Raw genomic sequence first — 22,427 nt, forward strand, 5'->3', positions numbered from 1 at the left:
AGTCAAACTTTTCTTTTTGTGCACCGAACACACTCGACACTGTCTTTGTGGGTATTTTTTTTTACCATCTGTAACAATTTTTATCACTCGATGCTTCTTCATATCGAGTGATAACCTACCAGGATGATCACTTTTACCCACTCTTCTTGGTAATCGTGATGTAGATGGCCCCGCTTCTTCCAAAATTGCGTCGGTTTCAACAATATGGTCGGCTATCCAAAATTTGCTTATACTACGCAAAAACTGTTTATAAGTTAGCCTTTTGGTCGGATTTAATACTTTATAAACTTTAAAGAATTAAAAAAAGCACAATTTAACAAATACATGACAACTCTCTTTGTCCATTTTTTTGTTCTTCGTATGATCGAGTAGTAAGAGAGATACTGATCCGCACGGTCAACCCCTTTCATATATTTATTGTATTCTATAACACATAGCGGTTTCCAAATGTGTAGTCTCGTATTCCAATCGATGTTGTGACTCTCTAAAATGGTAGATGGATGTATTGTTGAAATCATTCGAACATCTCTCTTTGATTCCCAGAGTTGTAACAATAAGTCTGTATCATTCAACCTGAATCAAACAAACGAAATGGAACCGTTTGGTTTGGGACCGTTTGGTAAATGTCCACAGAAACGCTTTTATGACGACTATTTAGTGTTGCCAGTACTTAAAATTAATTCATAACATATTAGTCTCTAAAACAGAAGCATATTTATTGAAACGTCAACTTGTTATGAAATTCTAACCTCCTATCGTTGTCTACAATAATACAAATTCGTATTCATTCATTTTAAATGTACAAAATATAAAGAATGCTTCGTGAATAGGTATCCATTTATTTAATATATAAGATTTATAGGTATGACAAGTTTTTAAAAATTACTTTTGATAAGAGCTTTTTATAATTGACCACTTGTTCATGTCGACAGTACGATTTTGTGACTTGGACGACAATCGAACATATTAAATTGATAAAATTCGTTAGGTAGGTAATATAAATATCATTCCAGGTTGATTTAACATAGTCTGTAGTTTAGAATCTCCACACGTTACAAAATATAAATAAAATGTAAATAAATTCTTGGTCTGACATAATAATTATAGTAATGATATTAAATCGAACTCTTTGCATAGAAAAGATGGTTGGATTTTGAGATTTTAAGACCAAAAGCGGCTTCTTGTTCGCGTATGGTTACTTATGAATAATAGGTATTGATTATTAATCTATAATATCCATAATTCAAGTAAACTTCTATGGTGTAAATGTCTAACATATTAATATGAACACCTCACGATATATAAATGCCCAATAATGCTTATCAACACTTTGACAGATTGCCATTAGTCTATGGATCGTCCGAATCGGTTTGACGTTTCATGTCAAACCATTTCTGATGGTCCGAGAACGGTTTGATTTTCAATGATACACTGAACCAAACGTCAAATCTCAAACCATTTCCGGTCAACTTTCTACTCATACAATTTGTATGTATATTGTCTATGGTTTAATTTGATTTGTTTCGTTCAGGTTGAAAGAAACGAACCTATAACATCCTTTCGCCGACAGAAAATACTCTGTCCTGCACTAAGATTGACGTGTTTAAAACATTCTGGGAAGCCTCGGTTTATTCGCATTGTTCCACACGTCCTAATTTTATTTTCTAAAAGTGCTTCACTGGTTTTTACACTATTATAATAATTGTCCATATAGGCATGATGCCACAAATTTAAATACGGACCAAGAAGCAATTGGATGGTGTCTAATAGTGGTCTTCCTTGCCCACTGTAAATGATCAGATTACAGATGTATCCCGTAGTGGCTTCACTGACCATGCGCACTAGGATACCGTATTTTATTATCTTAGATGCATTATAGACTTTAAATACAAGTCTTCCCCGCCACGGTATAATACCTTCATCTAAAGAAAGTTCCCTTTGAGGCTTATAAACCGAAAAAAACTTCGGTATTAGGTATATCATAATTGGCCTAATCTTTTCAAGGCGATCGCTGGAATCCATAATGATATCGTTATTTGAAAAGTGCCACGATTGCCAAATTTGTCTAAAACGATCACAACTCATTGTTTTAGAATATATTGGTGTTTCTATACTCGGATCAGTAGATCAATAATCATCTCTTGTGTCTTTTCGAACTTGTCCCATAAGCAAAATTAGTCCGAGGAATTTTTTCATCTCACCAAGATTTACAGGCTTCCATTTGATAGATTTCTTCATTTTCTTGATTCGGGATTCATTTTGTGTGCGGTATCGATTGCTTTCTTCTACCATCATGCTAAGTAAATCATCTCCAATAAATAAACTAACTATATCCATCACATTTTCAGAATTGTTTGGTGCTACGCAAACACCAACGTTGCCTAAAAATGGTTCAATTTGCGGTGGGTTGTCTATTTCAGACCATTCCATGACTTCCTCTTCCTCCACTTCACTGTCTTCAGAATCACTGATTTGTAACGGTATCACTGGTACCCTTCTTGTGCGAGGGAACTCTTCACTATCGCTGCCTAATTCTGGCAAATCTTCACCAGAATAGGCAGACAAATTATCGGCAAATATTTCGTCATCGCTTTCATAATTGTCTGAAGCCATTTTTTAAAGATTAAATAAAATATCGATTACTTAAATATATTTCACTTGTAAAAACACACGCGTTCTATAGCGCCGTATTTCAAGACTGAAAATTCAATACTGATATTCAATATAGATCGTAGTAGATTACAGACATCTAAATAATATTGGTTTCCACTCATGTTATAATTTATTGCTCCGCTCGCATACCAGCGTTATCGCACCGCACAATATCACTTACAACAAGTGCGAAGAATGCATTCCGTCTATCACAAATTGTCGTCTTTTCACTCGCTCACAAAGGATAATATTATAGTATGAAAAGGAGGCCTATGTATTTATCACACATCATAAAAATATACATATAATCGCATTCACAGTACAGCGAACAAACCATGTTTAAAGAATACATCGATATTTCACAAAATGTTGTCTTCCTGCTCACCCATCAAAAAATAAACAAGTGTAAAAAGAAGACGCATATAGTTTTAGCATTCTTATCGTCTACAGAAATATAGTTCGCTGATTTAGTGACTCTAAACAAATTTTCTGATTACGCACAAGCTCTCATATGGGCTGCGCAAGAGTGTGTGTGTAAGTAAATGAATCGACGGTAAATTTTTTTTTTTTGTAGGTGTGTGTGTTGTTTGAAACATTTTCAAACCGTTGACATAAAATATTCGTATGCAATAATCGGGTAGAAATACCTTTCCCGCACTTCAAGTGGAGCCGGCGTAAAAGGTATTTCTACCCGTCCCGCCGACGAACACCGGTACGGCGCGCGGGTAGAAATACCCTTCCCGCTCAAAATGTGTTAATAAGATAGGGTTTTTACTAATTAGGTTTTTACTGACAATTCAACTATTCATAATTTGTTTGTTGTATTTTTTCTCTCTTTTTTTGTAACCTCTGACTAGATAGGTAGGTAATGGAGTTTTTACCTACTATATTGTATTGATTTACTATATAAGGTAGAGTTAAGAGTTTTCGTTGTCAGTGTGTGTTTGCCTTTGGTGAGTGTACACGACGCCTGAAGATGCCGAAAGGCGAAACCTGGGTCGCGAGAAACGACTTAAATGGAATAGTTCAGAGCTTGAATCCATTAGAATTTAAACAGTTATTATCGATAATTGAATTTATACACTATTGATGCCAGTAAATCCATGTACATGTACAGGCGTTATTAGTACATATATTCAATACAATTTTCAATATTTGTAATAAACAGATCAATATTTATGGAATACTTATTCCATTAGGATCACCTATCACACCTTAAAATGACCAGATAAGAAGCTATAAACATACATACGACATTAGTGTGAAACCGATAGTTTGACAGAAAATACATCATAGACGGAGGGGATGCAATAGGCCCGATGCAAATGAAATTGGGAATAGAAACTGTAAGAATAATTAAAAGAAATGGCATCTGCTCATGTTGAAAGTAAAATTGTTCCTCTACTGTAGACAAAAAAAATGTTACTATGTAAGATTTATAAGAGGTTGCTCTTCAACCTCAGGTGGTTGAGCTGCGTAAAAACAGATGAAATATCTCCCATGTTGCAGGAGTGAACGGAATTTCCGTCAAACAGACGGGAGTGAAGACGTTTCCTGGAGGCATAGATTTCATTGTAATTATTCAACAATTGTTATGTAATATCTTTTTAGGTATGCAAGTCAAGAGTTCGCCGAGAGATATGTGAAAACCATTGGTCTCCGTGAGACGACTTCATTCTTGTCTTGGTTGGATTATTGCGACACTCTTGCCAAAGAGTGTCATGTACTGCTAGCGACATGCCTTGCTAGAACACTCAGGTTTGAATAGAACCCATATTTACTTCACTCCATGAAACAGATGTTTTATTTATTTTGTATCAATGTCAACATTGATATAGGCACCGTGACAGTATGTAGTAAATTTTGTAATTTGTGACTTTATCTTGGACTTTGTTTAAAAGTAAGTAGTATATTATAATAACTAAAAGGTCAATATGTACCAAAGTGTGATAGGTATGTATTAAGATGTGAAATCATTATTATATGGTTGAAATAATTGTATTCCAGTGGCGAAGGGTGACTTTTGGGAAGAGGTAAGCTGTAGAGATCAGAGAAAAATAGCACACTTGTAAGGTATACTTACAGGAAATAAGAAGATATTACTTACGATATTAGTACTGATGAATAATAATATGTGCACACTAATGACAACGCCACACTGAATCGTTGAAATTTCAATAGCTCACCGACGGTATAAAATTGAGCGATGAGTTTAAATTATGTATTTTCATAAACATTCATACACGTAACATACGCCCAAAAATATATCATTGGTGGCTTTGAAAAAAGCCGTTGTTGTCATTTTGCCATTCAAAACACTACAAGATATTTCAGTAGGTAATTAATATAAAGGCTTACTATATGATCATTTGTACTCTAAGTCAATTCGTCTGTTTTTCTGAAGATTCGATAATCTAGTTTGATTTTGAGTATTTCGACAATATGTGTGGACACGTTTTAGAGTAGAAAAACTCCTTTCTGCCGTCGCTGTCGTGGTCGGTAGCGTTAAAAATAATTTGACTAGTTTATAAGTCTGTGAGAAAGCTTCCACTAGACATTTTTTGTTTTTAAAATATTCGAACAACTCTCTTAAATTTGAATCTTGAAATTCTGGTAAAGAATAAATGACTTTAACTTCGTTTTTCAATTGACTTGAATCAAAAATACCAGAATAACTGTTTTTCAGGGATTCAAATAGTTTATCTGGAAATTTTCGTTTAAACGATTTAAATAGCGTCGGTTCAAGTAATTCTAAAAAATTTAATTTTTCAAATGAAACAAATCTATCGTTCATTTGCATTAAAATGTTATCGCAAACCTCCTTAAAAATGATTTTAAAATATTGCTCATCATTTAATTCATTTCTGCGACGTTTTTTTGGTGGTTCACAGAGGTTTTTATATTTATTATATAAATTACTAAAACTATTTTGGAAGTCGGTCTCTAACCATTTTTTAAATTCGTTAATTTTTTTAATGGAATAAGAAATGTTTACAGTTCTACTTTGAATAATTTTAAATAAAATATCCGTTCGGGCATAGATTTCGGAGAATATTCCTAAGTAAAAGTTAAATTCAAATTCTTTAAATTTACTATCATAAGCATCTGCAAAGGTTAAAGAATCTTCATCCCATTTAGAAGAATTATTCTGTATTGTCTCGAATGTCGTTATGAAATCAGATCTATTGTCATGTATTACATTAAGTATACGAGAGTGGTAGTGCCACCTGGTCGATGCAACACTTGGAAGACGGCGATCCATTATTTCATTGAGCAATGCACTTCTCTTTGTAGATGTATTAAAAAACCTCACTAATTTATTAATGTGTCCAAAACATTTTTTACATTCCGCAACATTTTCAACGGATCTAGATAAAACTAAATTTAAAATATGAGCATGGCACGGTACAAATATGGCCATAGAACATTTTTCTCGAACTTTTGATTGAACTCCGTTTAATTCTGAAGACATTACTGCAGCCCCATCATAACTTTGCGCTACCAATTTTTCACTACAATTAAACTTTTCTAATATGGAGAATACATGTGAACTCAAAACAATGGCAGTTCTCTCTGAACTTACGTCTACATAACCTAAAAATCGTTCTTCTACAGAATTATTTGAAACGTATCGCAAAATGGTTGTTAACTGTTCACGGCGACTAATATCTGGTGTTTCATCTATCATTATAGAAACAAAACTAGCTTCTGCAATTTCAGCCTTAATTTCTGAAATAATTACGGATGATATTGACGAAATTAAATCATTCTGAATCTCACCTGATAATCCAGAAAAGGCGCACGAAGATTTTAATGAATTAAAATGTCCTTCAATTACAGAATCGTAAGATGATAAAAATTGAAGAGATTCTATGAAATTTCCACGATTATTTGATGATTCACTTTCATCGTGTGCTCGAAAAGATAATTCTTGTTTACCCAAAAAAATTGTTGTATCTATCAATCTACGCATTATATTAAGGTTTCTGTCGGTTTTCTCATTGTGTACTCTAGCAATTGCCTTTTGTTGTTTATCAACGGCAAATTCGATTCTAGTTTTACCAAAAGATTCCAGATTTACGATTGAATGTAAATGTTTTTCCGTAGTCACATGTTTTACCACTGAATTTGTCAAATTATTTAAATCACTTATACCAGAATAATTTCACGCAGACTTATCTGTGGCAAATAGCATACATGGCCAACAATATAGTTTATTTAATTGACAACTGCCAGTCAAAAACGAATATTTGTCATATAAATTGTTGTGGAAATGTCTAACATAAGTTTTTTTTGCTGTATGCAAATTTAAATGAACGGTTGATCTTCCAGCTTTGATAATTTCTGATTTTTGGATAAACGTCAAACTTGAAAATGATATTTTTAAAATTTGATCTGTACTACAGCAATGACAAATTTCAGTTGGAAAACTAGACATTTTTACAAATAATTTGTATTTGAAGCACTGACGAATGACTTAGGGTACAAAAAAAGATAATCTATCCACATTCAGAATACAATAAATCACAGAATTGTCTCACAAAATAAAACTATACCACTATGTTTTGAACAACAATCTGACTGAATTAAAACGATATAAATTATGTTTGTCTATGACTGAACTAATCTAAATAATTATCACGAGATACAATTATTTGTTATTTTTAAAATCAATTAATAATTATATCTGATTGAACCCAATAGACATTATTTTTTTAAATCATCTTATTTATTTATTATTATTTAAAGCGGCAGGCATAGACAATAAACTTTGCAAAAAGAGTTGGAAGGCGGTCACTCGAACGCTTCCAAGACGTGATAACATTTGTAGACTTGCTCGAAGAGATGAGTCATAAAAGGTATAGAAAACAATTTTCGATTATGAAGTCAATAATCGACAATCGTCATTCAAAGAAAAACAACAGATGTCGTTACTCGCTTGTAATTTTTTGTTTGATTCTAAACTTGGCTAATTTACATAGTCTACATTCAAATTCACACAATAGATGACTCTTAATATTTAAAAATTTTCTATATATTTTTTATTGCAATTTGAAATAAATACTTGAAGATATAGTTTTCTTAGAAGGTAGGCTTTAAATAATCGCTTAGTATGGAGCCTTCGCCACTGTTGTATTCTGTTCCAAATTGAACTAAATATTTACTTATGTAATCATCAGTGAACTGAGTCGCTTAAGTTGTGATTATATTGAGGTGCACGTGGCGTACTGTCACGCAGTCGCGGTGACAAATTTAGTCTATAGTTTCGTCATTTTGCAGAATATTTTGAATGATCACCATCTCTGTACATATAACGATGGAGAGTGCCAACTCTTATGTATTAGTATTTTGAATTATTATTCATTATCCTTGCTAATTTCAATTAATTTTAACAGTTTCTACGTGTGTGTAGGTATGTTAAAATTTGCGATATTACATCCATAGATAATATTTTGAACTGAACCCAACCTGCTGACTATAGATAATAGACAATAGTCGAAAATGTGTCGGCTGTAGAAAATGATAAAAAATGTTCATTGAGTCATGCAGGTGTCGATGCAGTGCGGTACGCGTGAGCTGACCTCATTGTTGTTCTGGTGATTTCGGCAGATTTTGACTGACAATGTTCATTTAAAGGTTCAAAATGTGCTACGGGATGGCAGCATCAGTCTGATTATATTTTAAACACCGAGAAAAATGACATTTCACACTTTTCTCCCATAGCGGTAGCTACTGTGTGTGAATATAATCACAACTTTAGTCGATAAACCCACTCTGGAGGTTTTTTTGAGTTTCGAGTAAATCACGAAAAACTGTTTTCTGCATTTACGATAATGTTGATGCTAGTAGTGGTGACATTTGTATAGTCATAAAAATCTTGGTTTGAATCGTGATCTCTGATGTATAGCGGATGTAGTAACCTGTTATTTATCCTAGAGCGAATTTGCCGACTCAAGTCAATATTCATTTTGATTTTTTGACGAAAACTCGCACCTCGATCGGCTGATAGACCTATCGATATAGCACATAAGTACATTCAAAACTAATTTTATTGATAAATCGCCAAAAGCGGGTTTGGCGACTATGCGATTCAAATTCTCCAATGTGAGAAAAATAAAAATTTATAGAAGGGACAAAAGTGCTCTATGTATTATTATGGCCTTAATTAAAATTAAAATGAGACGTGTTACATTGTAGGTTTCTATGATTAAATTTTGTTGGTATATTGAGGGTACAAAACTATGGGGTCTAATATAAATACAAAAAATGAGTTTCCTAGAGTCATAACTCGCATATTCCAAAAATCGAGTTTTGAGATAATCGCAGAAAACCAACAGAGCAATGTTTTTGTAATTAGAAGAAAAGTATTGAACTCCCTTGAATATGAATGAGTGAGTGAGTCAATTTACATTATTTTTTCAAAATACATGTAATACTCCTAAGGCTGCAGACACAGCATAATTATGAGAAATAGGGCTTCCTGATTGTTAGAAAGGCATCGATGACAGAACTCACATTATTCATTGAAAAATGTGAGTTATGACACCAACAGTTTTATCAACGATTTTTACATAGATTAAAGTGACTTTTGATAGCCAACTATTTTTCTTTATATAGATTAACACCTTTAGAACCACTCAGTATATTTAACTCAAAAATGACAAAACTGCAAAATGTGAGTTTTGACTCTAGGCTACTCAAAAATAAAAAAACCGTTTCGATAAAATTATCACATCGGAGACTTAATGCTATTTATGGCACAATAAAACTGAATCTGTGTTATTGGTTTTCCAGATGGTAACTTAATAAATAGTGTTGCCATAAATTGTTTTGGTACATACGTATTGTTACAAACTGAATTTAACATTCCAGATGGCACTTTCTGGCTGCTGAACTCGAATTAGGATTAGCGGGAAGGCATCATGCTGTTCTGGTCACGGCTGTTGTAGGAAAATGTCTCAAATCAATCGACTCAACAGAGCTGCTGAATGGTATGATTTCAAACAGACAATGATTAAAATTACATTACTATTGCTGGACAATTAAGGTGAGCGCGTCCAACTTCTTGCCGTGCGCATGAAAGAAGTGGGGCTAGTATATTTGTTTCTATGGTCGCTATCACTGTTGTATAGCCTTGTGTCGCTCACCCCCTCCCACTCTTGTATACGGTCTAAACAATGGGATTTTACTAATTATAATGTGGTACATTTATAATACAGTTAGACTTTTATATTCTGGCCGATACGTCTCAAATTCTATGTGTAAAGTAGCGATGGCTGGGGCATACAGATAAATAGGGTTTTTATAGTGTGGCTTAGCGCGGGTGGATTTTTAGTTCCCTAGATGGTCGTGGTGACGAATCAGCCAGAGTATAAAGTCGTACTGTACGCATATACTCTTGAGCGTTCTTGTTATGGAAGAAACAGAAAGAAAGCATTTTTTAGTGGTAGGAATAACAATTAACACCAGTATCATCTTCCATTTTGGTTTTATATTTACAGTGGAACCCCGATCTACCGTTCTAGCATAAATCGTTTTCCCGCACGGATCGTTAATTTTTGAAAGTCCCGCCAAACACCCATAAGAACAATGTTTAATAATCCCGCATACCGTTCCCCGATTTATCGTTTTCCTCGATCTATCGTCGAAATATTATGGTCCCGTCACAAGTATTATCTATCCCGATTGACCGTTTTTGTTGAATATTTTTCATTTCGCTTTCGTAAAATTGTTTATGATACATACAGACCTTTCAGTCGCGTCGCTTTGTTTGCACAGGTCGGTCGGCGCTCAAGCTTGTGTTGCATCTCATATCACGAATGTTTATAAGTCGCAACTAAAATGCTCCCTATGAAGAATACTAGAACTCTAGCTGAGATACTGAAAATAATTTAAGACGTCAAAAAAAATCAAGGAGAAAAGGGAGTTTAAAAAAAATATATATATATCTGCATTTATTGTTTTTTTTAGGGTCCCTTGAAAACCGTAGAATCGGGGTTTCACTGTACATGTTTATACATAATTGGCATATGGTATATTTAATTTAGTGAAAGAGATTTTGGCATACTTGCTTTGCTACTGCGTTCACAATATTTGCCCGAATGCAACATAATTAATTTTCGCTGGTATTTCAGAAATCAGTCGGTGGGTGGTGGGGGACTGCGCCAATGTGACTGTGAGAGGTCCCAGCCCCGTCTTACAGACCCTGATTGAAAACTGCTTCGAGGGTGGAATCGAATTGTGCTTGGAGACTCTTCGACTATTTGAGGTTTATCTTATTAAATATCAACCAATAATTGTGCAATATATTTAAAACGAATATCACCGTTTCCCATTCATCTCTTACTACTACAGTTCCTCAATGTATTTAGTGTGGTTGCATTGGTACACATGGATGTTGAGACATTGAAAAATGGCAGTTATAAACAAAAGTTTATCTTTGGCATATTTTGACTTTACTATTACGTCCATATGACATATACGATTTTTGGTGATGTTCATCTAAATATTCAAAATAATCTTGGTCATTTATAAATTAAAGTTTCAGGGTTTATCTTGGCAATATTTAATAGTTTATAGAGTTGACTGACTGAGTGAATCTAAACTTATACGTAATGAAATAATCATGGTTTTTGACAGATGCTACAAATGAATCTGCAATGCGAAATGACTTCTAACCATTTTTCACTTTTAGACTGTCGAATATAAAAGGCTTTTATGTATAACTGTGCTTATTATTTTTTAGACAATGTTGGAGAAAGCCTCCGAACACATTCTGCACTGTCTGGCCATCGGTTTCTTGGAAGGCAGAGGGTATCACACTCCGCCTCGCCCGTCCTATCATCCCGAAGACGAAGAAAGGGACAGATTAAATGCGCAATCACTACAGCAGGAGAGAGACAGCAATCGGTTAGTTTTTATTACACATTGCGTACCAAGGTTGTCTTCAGTAACTATACCACGACGGTAGCTAATTACGATAAATAGGTGTTAGTCACTTGTTTGACCTATTTCCACACTTTGAGTCTAAACACACATTAAAAAACAACATGTGGATTTTTGCCAGATCCGGGATTCTAACCCGAGACTCGTAACACTATAAGCCTGACACATAGCCCCTTGGCCATCGTGGACGCTTTTGTTCATATTAATAAACGTATTGCCAATTTTTCATAACTAGACTATGATCAAAATTAACAATTTCGCTCTGCGGCCTGACTACAGAAGGGCTTGATTGTGTTCGTACCTACATAGTATTCAATAATTAAAAACACCCCCCCGAACAACGATAAGGGGCACATTTCAATAAGTTTGAGGGTGAAAAAAACGTTTTATCAAACATTTTTACGGGAAAATAATATTTTTTATTTATTGATGTTATATTATTAACATAGAAAACATAGACTTGTATACTTCTAGACTTCATAGAATCTTCCCTTTTCTGCCTTTATTTAATTGATTTATGCCACTAGATGACAAGCTCACATCACTAACATACGTCTTCTTCGTTGTGCCAATCATTGTTCTTGGATTAAGCAGTTTTCAAAATCTTACAGGATCTAGGAGTGAAGGATAAACCTTTTCGACACATTGAAATGTTCACAGGGATCTATTTATCATTGTTCTAATACTTAATATGCGAAATATGTGCCGCTTATCGTTGTTCGGGGGGTGCCTTCAATTGCATATTTCAAATTGAAAGTCAAGAAACTTTTTCTTTATGGTACGGAGTCAGTAATTAATCATTATTACTTTAATATTTCAGACAAACAATGAAAAAAGTTTGTGAAGGCTTCACGGATGGCACTATTGCGCCGTGGTCTGAAAATATTTCCAACACCAGCAGTGCAGGTTGCCAAACTGTCACTAGCACAAACATTCACAAAGTTATCAATAGGTATGTATAAAATGTGAAATAACCTTCACTTCTGAATCGTATTCACGAGTAGTTGTTTATAACATAATTAGATTATTTATGATGTCATGTTAATGTTTTCCAGTTTTCTACTAATTCTCCCGAGGAACCTTCTGTCAGATCCTGCTGGATTAGGTTACGAGCAGTACATGCAAGACGCTCACAGACATTATCTGGTAAGTTTCTTCGTCATCTGAAATGTTATCAGGGAGTTTTAAAATACCTGTCATATAAATTTTGACATGTGTTAATGCTTTCAGGGTTGGGTGGAGGCTACCTCAACATTTCACTGGCCAACGGAAGCAGTATGGCATGACCAAGCCGGAAGTTCCACCCACAGTTGTGATAGTAGACCGGAAGCCGACCTGCATATAAACTGTTCGCCCTGTAACCCCTGCCAAAGAAATAAAGATTCGCCCGAATCCAACGCCCATCAATGCGATGATACGGTATTCAACGATGAAACTGTCACCGAAATAGAAGTCAATGAAACTCGGCCGCTTATCGATGAATCAAACAGTAATATTGATGGTTCGACCTTCAAAGTGCAGAGCAACGAAAGTGATTGTAATGAATTGAATAAAATTACAAATAAATGCCGTAAACATTTTGACAGTCAGTGTGCAGATTTATCGAGTTCTTTCCATCAGCAATTGGTTCTCAGTCAAAAGGATCGGTGCAGCTTGAGCGAAATGGCGGAAGACGAAGATATGACGTTCGACGAAGGCCCCTTCTTCCGGGCGCTGTTCAAACTGATGCTTAACATGCACCAGCAGCCGTACCAGATCAATTTACAGTTGACGGCCATATTCTCCAAGCTGGCCATGATGCCTCATCCGTACTTGCATGAGTATCTGCTGAATCCCGTTTTACCGACGGGAAAAAACGTGACGACACTCTTCAAGACACTGCAAAAGCTGGCGAAAACTTTTCTGTCTCAGATTCCGAGAGTCAAGAAATTCGAGACAATCATCGAGCAGACCAGGCAACGATTGCTCGGCGATGAATCTAATGATGACGGGTGAGTAGATTATTATTGGTATTTGATGTATTTGTACGGATAAGACTTCAGACAAGGCATTGATAGTAGTCAGACTAATTTGTGATAAGTATCTTCAGCATATTGGTACTAGGTGTGTATTATTCTACCTATTGATGCATCTTTTAATGGCAATTTATAATAAGAAAACCATCATGCATTTTAAAGCATCTAGCTAGGGAACCACTTAACAATTAAGGTACTCAGATCCAGTTTCTTCCCATACAAATGACGTACGGTTAATTTGTTTATTTTTTATGGTTGCTATTACCCACAGTGCTTAGATTGCACCTGTTACTACAGTAGTATCGCCATATCATGGTCGGTACCCATTTCCCCCCCTTTTTTATGACAGGACAAAACAAAATCCATTTATGACTTCAGTTACATTTCCTTAATGCAATCATATTGAATTGCACTTCTGTCATTCGCTTTTTGATAGTCTCACAAATAATGTCATTGAAATCAAATCTGTACATGCTTATTTATTTATATTTCAAATATTTCAGTGATAAAACAGAACCACTTTTCGAGAGTCTGATTGTGGTGGAGGAGTTCTGCAAAGAGCTCGCAGCGATTTCCTTCGTCAAGTACCATCACACCTCACAGCAGTCAGCGATATGAACTTAAAGACTTACAGGATACTTCTTGAATTCGAATTTTCGGCTTTCACATTCAGTCTTTTATGTCACCACGGTCGTTTCTGGTATTAAAACCCTCTCCCTGTGCATTTACTCTCACCGCTGCTACATACCCCGCACCTGTAATTCAGTGTGTTCGATATCACGTGGTGGAAGTTTTATTAACATTAAAATGCCTAAACCTTTGTGGAAGCAGACGAAGAGCATTATTTAGAATGTAGAAGTTTTGTGAGGTGGAGAAACATAAAAGAAAGCTTTTAATTGCTCTCAATAGTACTAGAGATAGAGTATCTGCTATGACAAGTCAACACGCGACGAGAATGAGACGTAGCGCACAAAAATCATGTGACATAACAATGCCAGCACATGCAGCGCTGTGACGTAGAAAGAAGACTTAATATAGAAGTTGGTCTATAGTTATCATATGTTCACAATCTAATAATATTAAACTATTTTTGATTCACTTAAGCTGATACATAAATTATTACAATTTTCAGGGCGTATTTACATGAACAGCAAGCTCTAACTCAGAGTCAAGACGTTAGCTTTGCGTCACATTTTTTCAAAGATCTCAATTTCGCGAAAATGTCTTTTGATCTTTAATTGAATAGTGTCATTCAAATAAAGAATGTAAATCCAAAAATTGGAGATGAAACAAGATGAGAAATGGCTTATAAGATACTCTATAACAGGGGGGGGCAAACTGCGGCCCGCCAGGTATTTTTTGCGGCCCGCCATCATTAATTGTACTTCTGATTACAAATAATTTTTTTATATTTTTTTAAAAAAATATTGAAAATAGATTAAAATTTGAAGAATTTGTTGTTTCGTATATGTATTATCTCAGTACGTCTCCCTTGCGTCTCGTCTCACACTATGTAACCACTATTTTCTACGTTGAACTTCGTGACACATTTAAATACTTTTAACTCCGCGTTGCAAGGAAAAAATATATGCCCATGATACGGTAAAAAGTTTGAATGGATTTCAATTAAAACTCAAGTTATTCCTTCGACAAATATCGAATAACAACGTGGACTACTTTCCAACTTTGAAGTTGCTGAATATATCTGAATATAAATTTGAAGAATATGGTAAAATTATTAAAGCTCTGAATGACGATTTTTCACAAAGATTTGGTGACTTCCGAAAAATTGAGACAAGTTTAGCAATAGTACGCGATCCATTTTCAATAGATATTGATAGTGTACCGACAGAGCTACAACTTGAGATTATTGACAATGATTTAAGAGAATTGCATCGTCGTGAAGAAATCTCCAAATTTTACAATGCCCTTAATTCAGACAAATTCGACCAACTTAAAGATTATGCAAGAAAAATGTTCGTTATTTTTGGATCAACCTATATATGTGAACAAACATTTTCGATAATGAACCTCAATAAAAATTCTTTACGATCAAATGCCTATTTACAAACAGTTTTGAGAATACCAACTACAAAATTAACACATGAATTTAAAAAAAATGTTAAAAAATATACAGTTTCATTCTTCTCATTATTTTTTTAATGTTTATTTTTCGTGATAATAAATAGTGTATATCTAAAAATGGTATTTTACTTGCGGCCCGCTGCTCATTTTGAATTCTTGAATTCGGCCCTCCATCCAAAAAGTTTGCCCCCCTCTGCTCTATAAGATGCATTTGAGAATCATTAGAAAATCTGGCCAGTATTTGTATGTATGTAAATTTCAATGGTGCTTTTTTTTATCAAGTTTATAACGTAGTCATGCATTTCTTAGGTCATAATAATAATATTAAATTTGTAAATATGAATTTATTTTAGAAATAATATTGCTTTTGAAGCGTTTGAATATAATATTCACCCACAATTTTATTTTAATGTTGAAACTATTGTAGGTATTATGTTTTATTCTTTAATGTTACATATTGCAGGCATTCTGGCAATATGTCCTATCAATGTCACACAATTATTAAAATAGGTACACACTAATCATAGATGATCAAAAAAATGTATATTTTCAATGAGTTAAAATGAAAATTATCTAAAAATAAGATTAAACCCTTTTACTCCTATTCGCCCACCATACCTATGCGAAAACTCCATCGGCTGAAAGTTTGGAACCAAATTTACGATTTATTCCAATTTTTTTTCGTCATATTTCGTCTGGCGTGGACAAAGTACTATATTCGCTCTGTGTTAGGTGTGACTAATATTTATTTTAGTGTCACACTTGTTTATAATTGTATCATAACCCTAATAACTCAGAGTCATAATTGCTTTTGCTGTCAAACTCGAGACCAAGAGGGTCATAAAAATAATAAAACATTATTTTTATGACACATTTTAAGTTATGATATTTCTTTTAGTTGTTTTATGATTCATTACATTATGAATTTTGTATTTTTTATGAACTGACCGAACAAACAATGAATGCCCACTGTTCTTTTGGTAGATTTAGTGATTTGAAACTTATTTTATGAAATTACTTCATTCCCATTTCGATACTTTATCGAATTCTCGTGCGATTTCGTGAATTGAATAATTCTTGAATACCTTGACACTATACGATTTTTTTTTTGATTACTTTATAAAAATTCTATTTCATAGAGAAATAATATGTTTATTTTTTTTCTGTTACTAGGTAAGAATAGATTATACTATTAAATTTAATATATCAATTATAAATAAAAAAATGTCATCACACTTGTTTTGTAGTTCAAACATAGTTTTATCCGTTCATTTCTAAATAAATATTGATACATTATTTTTTTCTTTTGTTTTATTGATGTAAACTATCAATATTATTACTTATTATTGCTTTATACACCATTGAGAAGACACAAAAAAAGTTTCAAATTTTTAAAACATGTGTAGAATTATTTATTTACAAAAACTAAATCGACGAGTTTTTGGCAAAAAACGCTTGGGAGTTTTCACATATGCTAGGCTGAATCAGCTAGGAGTAAAAAGGTTAAACTCTGATAATTACATAATAATATCATCAATGCAGTCAATAAAAAAAACGCCTTTTTTTAGTTCATATCAAATATTGGCTTTCTTGTAAAGTTATGTAGTTATTTTGTTGATTAGACATATTGTCAGAATACCTAGAGCCATAACTCACATGTAAATATACCAAGTGTTTTTAAAGACATTTATCTATATAAAGAAAAATAGTTGGCTATCAAAAGTCACTTTAAACCATGTGAAAACCGTTGACAAAGTTTACTGTTGGTGTCATAACTCACATTTTTCAATGAATAATGTGAGTTCTGGCATCAAGGCCTTTCTAACCAATCAGCGTATCTATATACAAGACTGCTATCGGCAGCTTTCGAGGATAGCTTGGTATCGAAGTATTTGTAGCACTTATTGTAACAATTATAATACTTCGATACAAACATATGAAAAACTACCCTCGATAGCCGCCGATAGCAATCTTGTGAATAGAATAGATGCACAGGGAGCTCTATTTCTCATATTTAAAAAAAATAATGTAAATCAACTCACTCACTCATTAATATTCAAGGGAGTTCAATACTTTCCTTCTAATTATAATAAACAGTGCTCTGGTGTTTTTTTCGATTATCTCAAAACTCGATTTTTGGAATATGTGACTCATGACTCTAGGCGACTCAAATACTGTTTGCATATTATTATCTAATTTTATTGTCTATTGAGAAAATACGAGATATAGTTAAGTAATTGAGAAATCCTTTTTTTATTCGGTGTGAGTCCTGCATGTAGTATCTAAAACTATTACCATAGTCCACCAGAAATTGATGTTTTAATGGTTTTTTTAGTCAAAGAATGTACAGCTAATATGTAAATAAAATGAAAAATAAAGGTTACGTTTATCGAATATTTGCGTTGTGAAATTATAGTAGTTTATTCTCTGTGCTAATCACAAACCAATTTAAGCCAGTTTACATATTTTTTGTTTAGTTTGATGAATATGTAACTAAGATTTGCTAGTTTTATACAAGGTGTTACTCGACATTGCAGCGGATATGTCACAATTAAGATATCATATGATTATGTCATCTGTCACTTTGACTGTCGGTCGGCAGTCCCCGATCGTTTCCAACTGCTTTATTAGGGCTGCCGGATCAGAGTTAAAATCACTGTCCATCACCATCACCATTCACAGCGTTAGCAGGAATAAACCTATTTATATTTTTGTTGCAATAAAGTATACATTCTTAAATCCATATTAATTTAAGATACTGTCATTGCATTTTTACGACTATGTATTGTGTTTTTATTCTCATGATAAACTATATTTTTAAGTACGTACATGTTCATTGCAATTATGTCAAAAGTTGCTATCAGCATAAGAATAGTTTTGAAGGTTAGTGGCATACTCTATGAAAGATTGAAGATGTATAAAAAAATCTAGCTTTTGACACGTCTTTTGTTCTCTAATTAGCCAGGCTCAGTGTTTTGTAGTGGCCATGGCCCGCTTGAAGAATATATACCTATTTCTGAATGTATTACCTTAAAACAGCCATTTTTGTGGTTGGTGACTTTTGCTTGAACTGCAACGATATTATGTACGTAAATTGTATTATTAATTACTAACATTTTTATTTCGCACACGTTATCTTGTCAGATTCGTAAAATAAAAAAATATATATTTGTACTTACAACATAAATTTTTTTGCAACTATGTAGTTATGTATTGTAACTTTTTGTCAGCGGATTACATTCCGATGGATGACAGAGAGCTATGAACTATAATTTCATTTCAGGTGGAGTGGTAAATGAATTCATACATGTTTGATTTTTATTTTGTATATTATATTTTATTAAAAAAAATATATATTAAACAGAGACTTAATTACAGAATTGGGGCTGGGGGTGAGGTTAAACTCACCCTTAAGCCTCACAACAATAAAAATAGTGTGGATTACTTCATTTAAAGTAAATATACATTCTAGTTTTTGTTAGCGGTCACATGTGCAGGTATTATACTCTCCGCTGTTTAAAACAGTGCCGGCAATCGAGCTGCCAACTCACTATGATTTGGGAAGCGTATGTTGGTTTTCAGTAGAACCTTGCTTGTGTCAAAACCATGCGAAATCAAAACATTACATTGGCTCACATGTCTTGACAATGCATTATTGTTTGTCGGTAGATATGTTTATGCTTTAAAACCTGATATTGTTTTGCTGATCATAATTTGACCAAAAGTTAACTAAAAAAATTACATCATTTTAAATGTATCATGATATAATATATATAATGTACAATTTTTGTAAACTGTAAGTACTAAACAAATTAGTTATTATTAGTATTGTAAATGTATAATTAAATAATAACTTGTTGTGCCTTGTCGTTTTGTTTGACCTCTAATTATGAAATAAACTCAAATATCTAATCGTAGAATAGGTCAATTTACTAAAAACTATCATTTATTTACGAGAAGTTTGCGGGAATAAGCATCTGTTCTAACTAAATTTCTTTTTATTAGTTTGTGAAATATTTACTTATAAAATCTGTTTTAATTGATCCTCTCTAAAGATGTTATCAATCTATCATATCTGTAAATACTGTTTGCAACCATAGATTTCTATTTGTAGAAAACATTTAATATTTTTATTATAGGTAACCATATCCAAGATTTTCAGCTAACTTAATATTATGTAAAGTATTTTTTGTATCTTGCATAAATCAGTTTTATTTTATGTACATAAGTCACATATGTATTTGTGTATTAATATTTTATTAATGAGTTTGATTTTGATTATTTTTATGCGATTATATATTATCTAGCAATCATTCCATGTAATGTGTTAACAGTTCTTAAATGTGATATTTATTTTTTATTGTTTTCTTGTCTAGTCTTGTATTAAAAACATGTTATTTCATTTTCTATAAAAAAAAAAATTAAAAAGTTCTGCTTGTTTTTTTCTTTATATTCCCTTTTCATACACTACAAAATGTGTGACTTACAAATTCAAATTTACACACTGAACTACACGCTTTCTGTCTTATGACAGATAGCAAAAATAGAAAACTTAATCGCGTTGTATGACGAATAGGACATAGATGTCCTCTTCGTTCGATTCTATTTGGCCATAGAATAAAAAGACCATCACAGAACACAAGATAAAAAAAAAAATATTTTGATCCTGTCTACCAGAGCTGGTCCTAGCGAGTGTGAGGCCCCTCGGTATGGTAAACCCAATGATATGAAAATTTTGGCATTCTGAATACAGATTTACTGGAATTTAGAGTATTGAAATATCGTGAACGCCGTACGTGAAAACATTTCCCATAAAATGTGCTCAAGGAAACTAAAAAAAAAATGGGAAATGCATTACCTTTTGGGTGTGGTTGTAAGAAGGTGTGTACGATTATTCTTGAGTGGAGAAATACAATTAATGTTTTCTCAACTTACTTGAAAATATTTTCTTAGAGCCAAGGAAAACTACCCAAAATCATTTGCCTTACATTTACCAATGTCTTCGACTCTATTATCAACTGTCTTCACTGAATGTCTGATGATTTAAATACATTCTATCTTTCCTGGATACATTTCTTCGACTGCCTCGTAAACTTAGTTTAGCTGTAGCAAAGAATTGAAAAAAACCTTATGCAAGATCTTTTGAGTAAACTGTGACCTCTTTTTCATTCTGTTTTAAAGTTTCCAATTTATAAAAAGAGGCGGAGATGCAGACAGATAAATAATTAGAAATGTGAAGCCAGTCATGACAGTTTGGCCATTCAGTGGCTCTCGTAGTGCAGTGCGTAAGGCGCTGGCCTTCCATCCGGGAGCTCCGGGTTCGAGCCCGGTGAGGTCAAAATATATTTACATAAGCTAATATGTAAATTCCTCGAGCGGGAGTTTTGCCACTGTAAATGGGCTTCACAGCCTGTTGTGGTGTGTAACTAAGAAACAAATAAAAATAAATAAAATAAAAATATACAAATCCTCCAGAATATGTATCCTCAAATATTACCAATATTTAATGCGCGTTTCGTTTACGTGATAAACTTTAACACATATTATTACAATGGAGAAGTAATTATTGAAAATAATATAATATTCTTTAATACGTGTTTAAGTTTATCCTCCCTAAGTAAAGTGCCGCAATTAAGCAGAATGCCGTCCCCTTTCATTTTCACTTTCAAGGCGCTAAAGATGTTGGGCTTTGTCTTGCGTACTTCCCGGGTCTTTTCGGATGTTACGGTACTAAAAATTCTCTATAACTCCTTAGAAGCAGACTTGAGAGTGGGTCTATCGTTTGGGCACCGCATCAGTTGAAGTACGGCCTTATGGTGGAGAGAGTCCAAAAGAAATTTTTGAGACTCCTTTACTTTCGGCTGTATGGATATTATCCGTGGTTCTATCCGACTGACTTTCTCTTAGGTATGCTTACATACTGTAGCTTAAAATTTAGAAGGGATCTTTATTTATCTACATATTTTTTCAGACTTATACACGGCGTAAATGTGAACTCTGCCGTTCTTGATGGTGTTGGCTTGTGTGTCTGATAATTACCTTAGGCATCGAGGGCATCCGTTGTTTGTTCTCCCAAGGTGCAGAGCTAACCTGCCATTAGTAATGCCAATTGGGAGGGAAATAACCATGATTAATGAAATCACTTCGGATATTGATATATTCCACTTACGTGAGGGTGAATTTAGGTGGACGTTGTTTTATTAGTTTTTAAGATAGGGTCTATCAAAGTTCACTATGTGTGCTTCCATCTACTTTTATTTTTGTTATTTTATTTTATTTCTTATCTTATTACTTATTGTATTATTAACTCACATTTCTCTCTATTTTTATTTAAAAAATTGTTAACACTTATTTTATGTCATGTCGTGAACGCTTTGAATTTATAATTTGTTATGTTCATAATATGAAAAATAAATAAATTTGATTATCTGCAAATTCGTTAGGTAGGCATTGTGGTCACGACGAAATCACTGCAACGGTGTTGGGGTCATTTGAAAGTAACGATACCAACACCTGAATGAGTTGCCTGCACTGCCGCAAGAATCTGACATAGACAAATAGGTACATCAAAAATCTTTATGCCTACACAACATCTAATGAAATTTTAAAACATTTCCACGAAACCTACTCTAAAACAGTGGTGGTTTTAGTTCGTGGAGGTTTGTGACGCTAACAGGCTTGGAGGCACCCTTGTGGTAAACCGACATTAAAATATGCATACAGTGGATA

The 22,427-nt window shown here is 33.6% G+C and overlaps 1 protein-coding gene across 1 annotated transcript in view; it reads left to right on the forward strand.

Moving 5' to 3' along the window:
* LOC147065060 (FHF complex subunit HOOK interacting protein 2A-like) overlaps nt 1-20,520 on the forward strand; it is a 28,306-nt gene extending 7,786 nt beyond the window's left edge. The window contains exons 6-13 of the mRNA XM_085957007.1: nt 4,264-4,410; nt 9,526-9,644; nt 10,788-10,921; nt 11,399-11,562; nt 12,419-12,550; nt 12,654-12,744; nt 12,829-13,589; nt 14,117-20,520. Of these exons, the coding sequence (XP_085813133.1) occupies nt 4,264-4,410; nt 9,526-9,644; nt 10,788-10,921; nt 11,399-11,562; nt 12,419-12,550; nt 12,654-12,744; nt 12,829-13,589; nt 14,117-14,231 (1,663 nt within the window). The 3' untranslated portion in view covers nt 14,232-20,520. The remainder of the gene's footprint in view (nt 1-4,263; nt 4,411-9,525; nt 9,645-10,787; nt 10,922-11,398; nt 11,563-12,418; nt 12,551-12,653; nt 12,745-12,828; nt 13,590-14,116) is intronic.
* Nucleotides 20,521-22,427: the final 1,907 nt, after the last annotated feature.

This window comes from Rhyacophila brunnea, unplaced genomic scaffold (genome assembly GCF_057557595.1).
Source record: "Rhyacophila brunnea isolate RB1 unplaced genomic scaffold, BYU_Rbru_1.0 scaffold_6, whole genome shotgun sequence".
Lineage (NCBI taxonomy): Eukaryota > Metazoa > Arthropoda > Insecta > Trichoptera > Rhyacophilidae > Rhyacophila > Rhyacophila brunnea.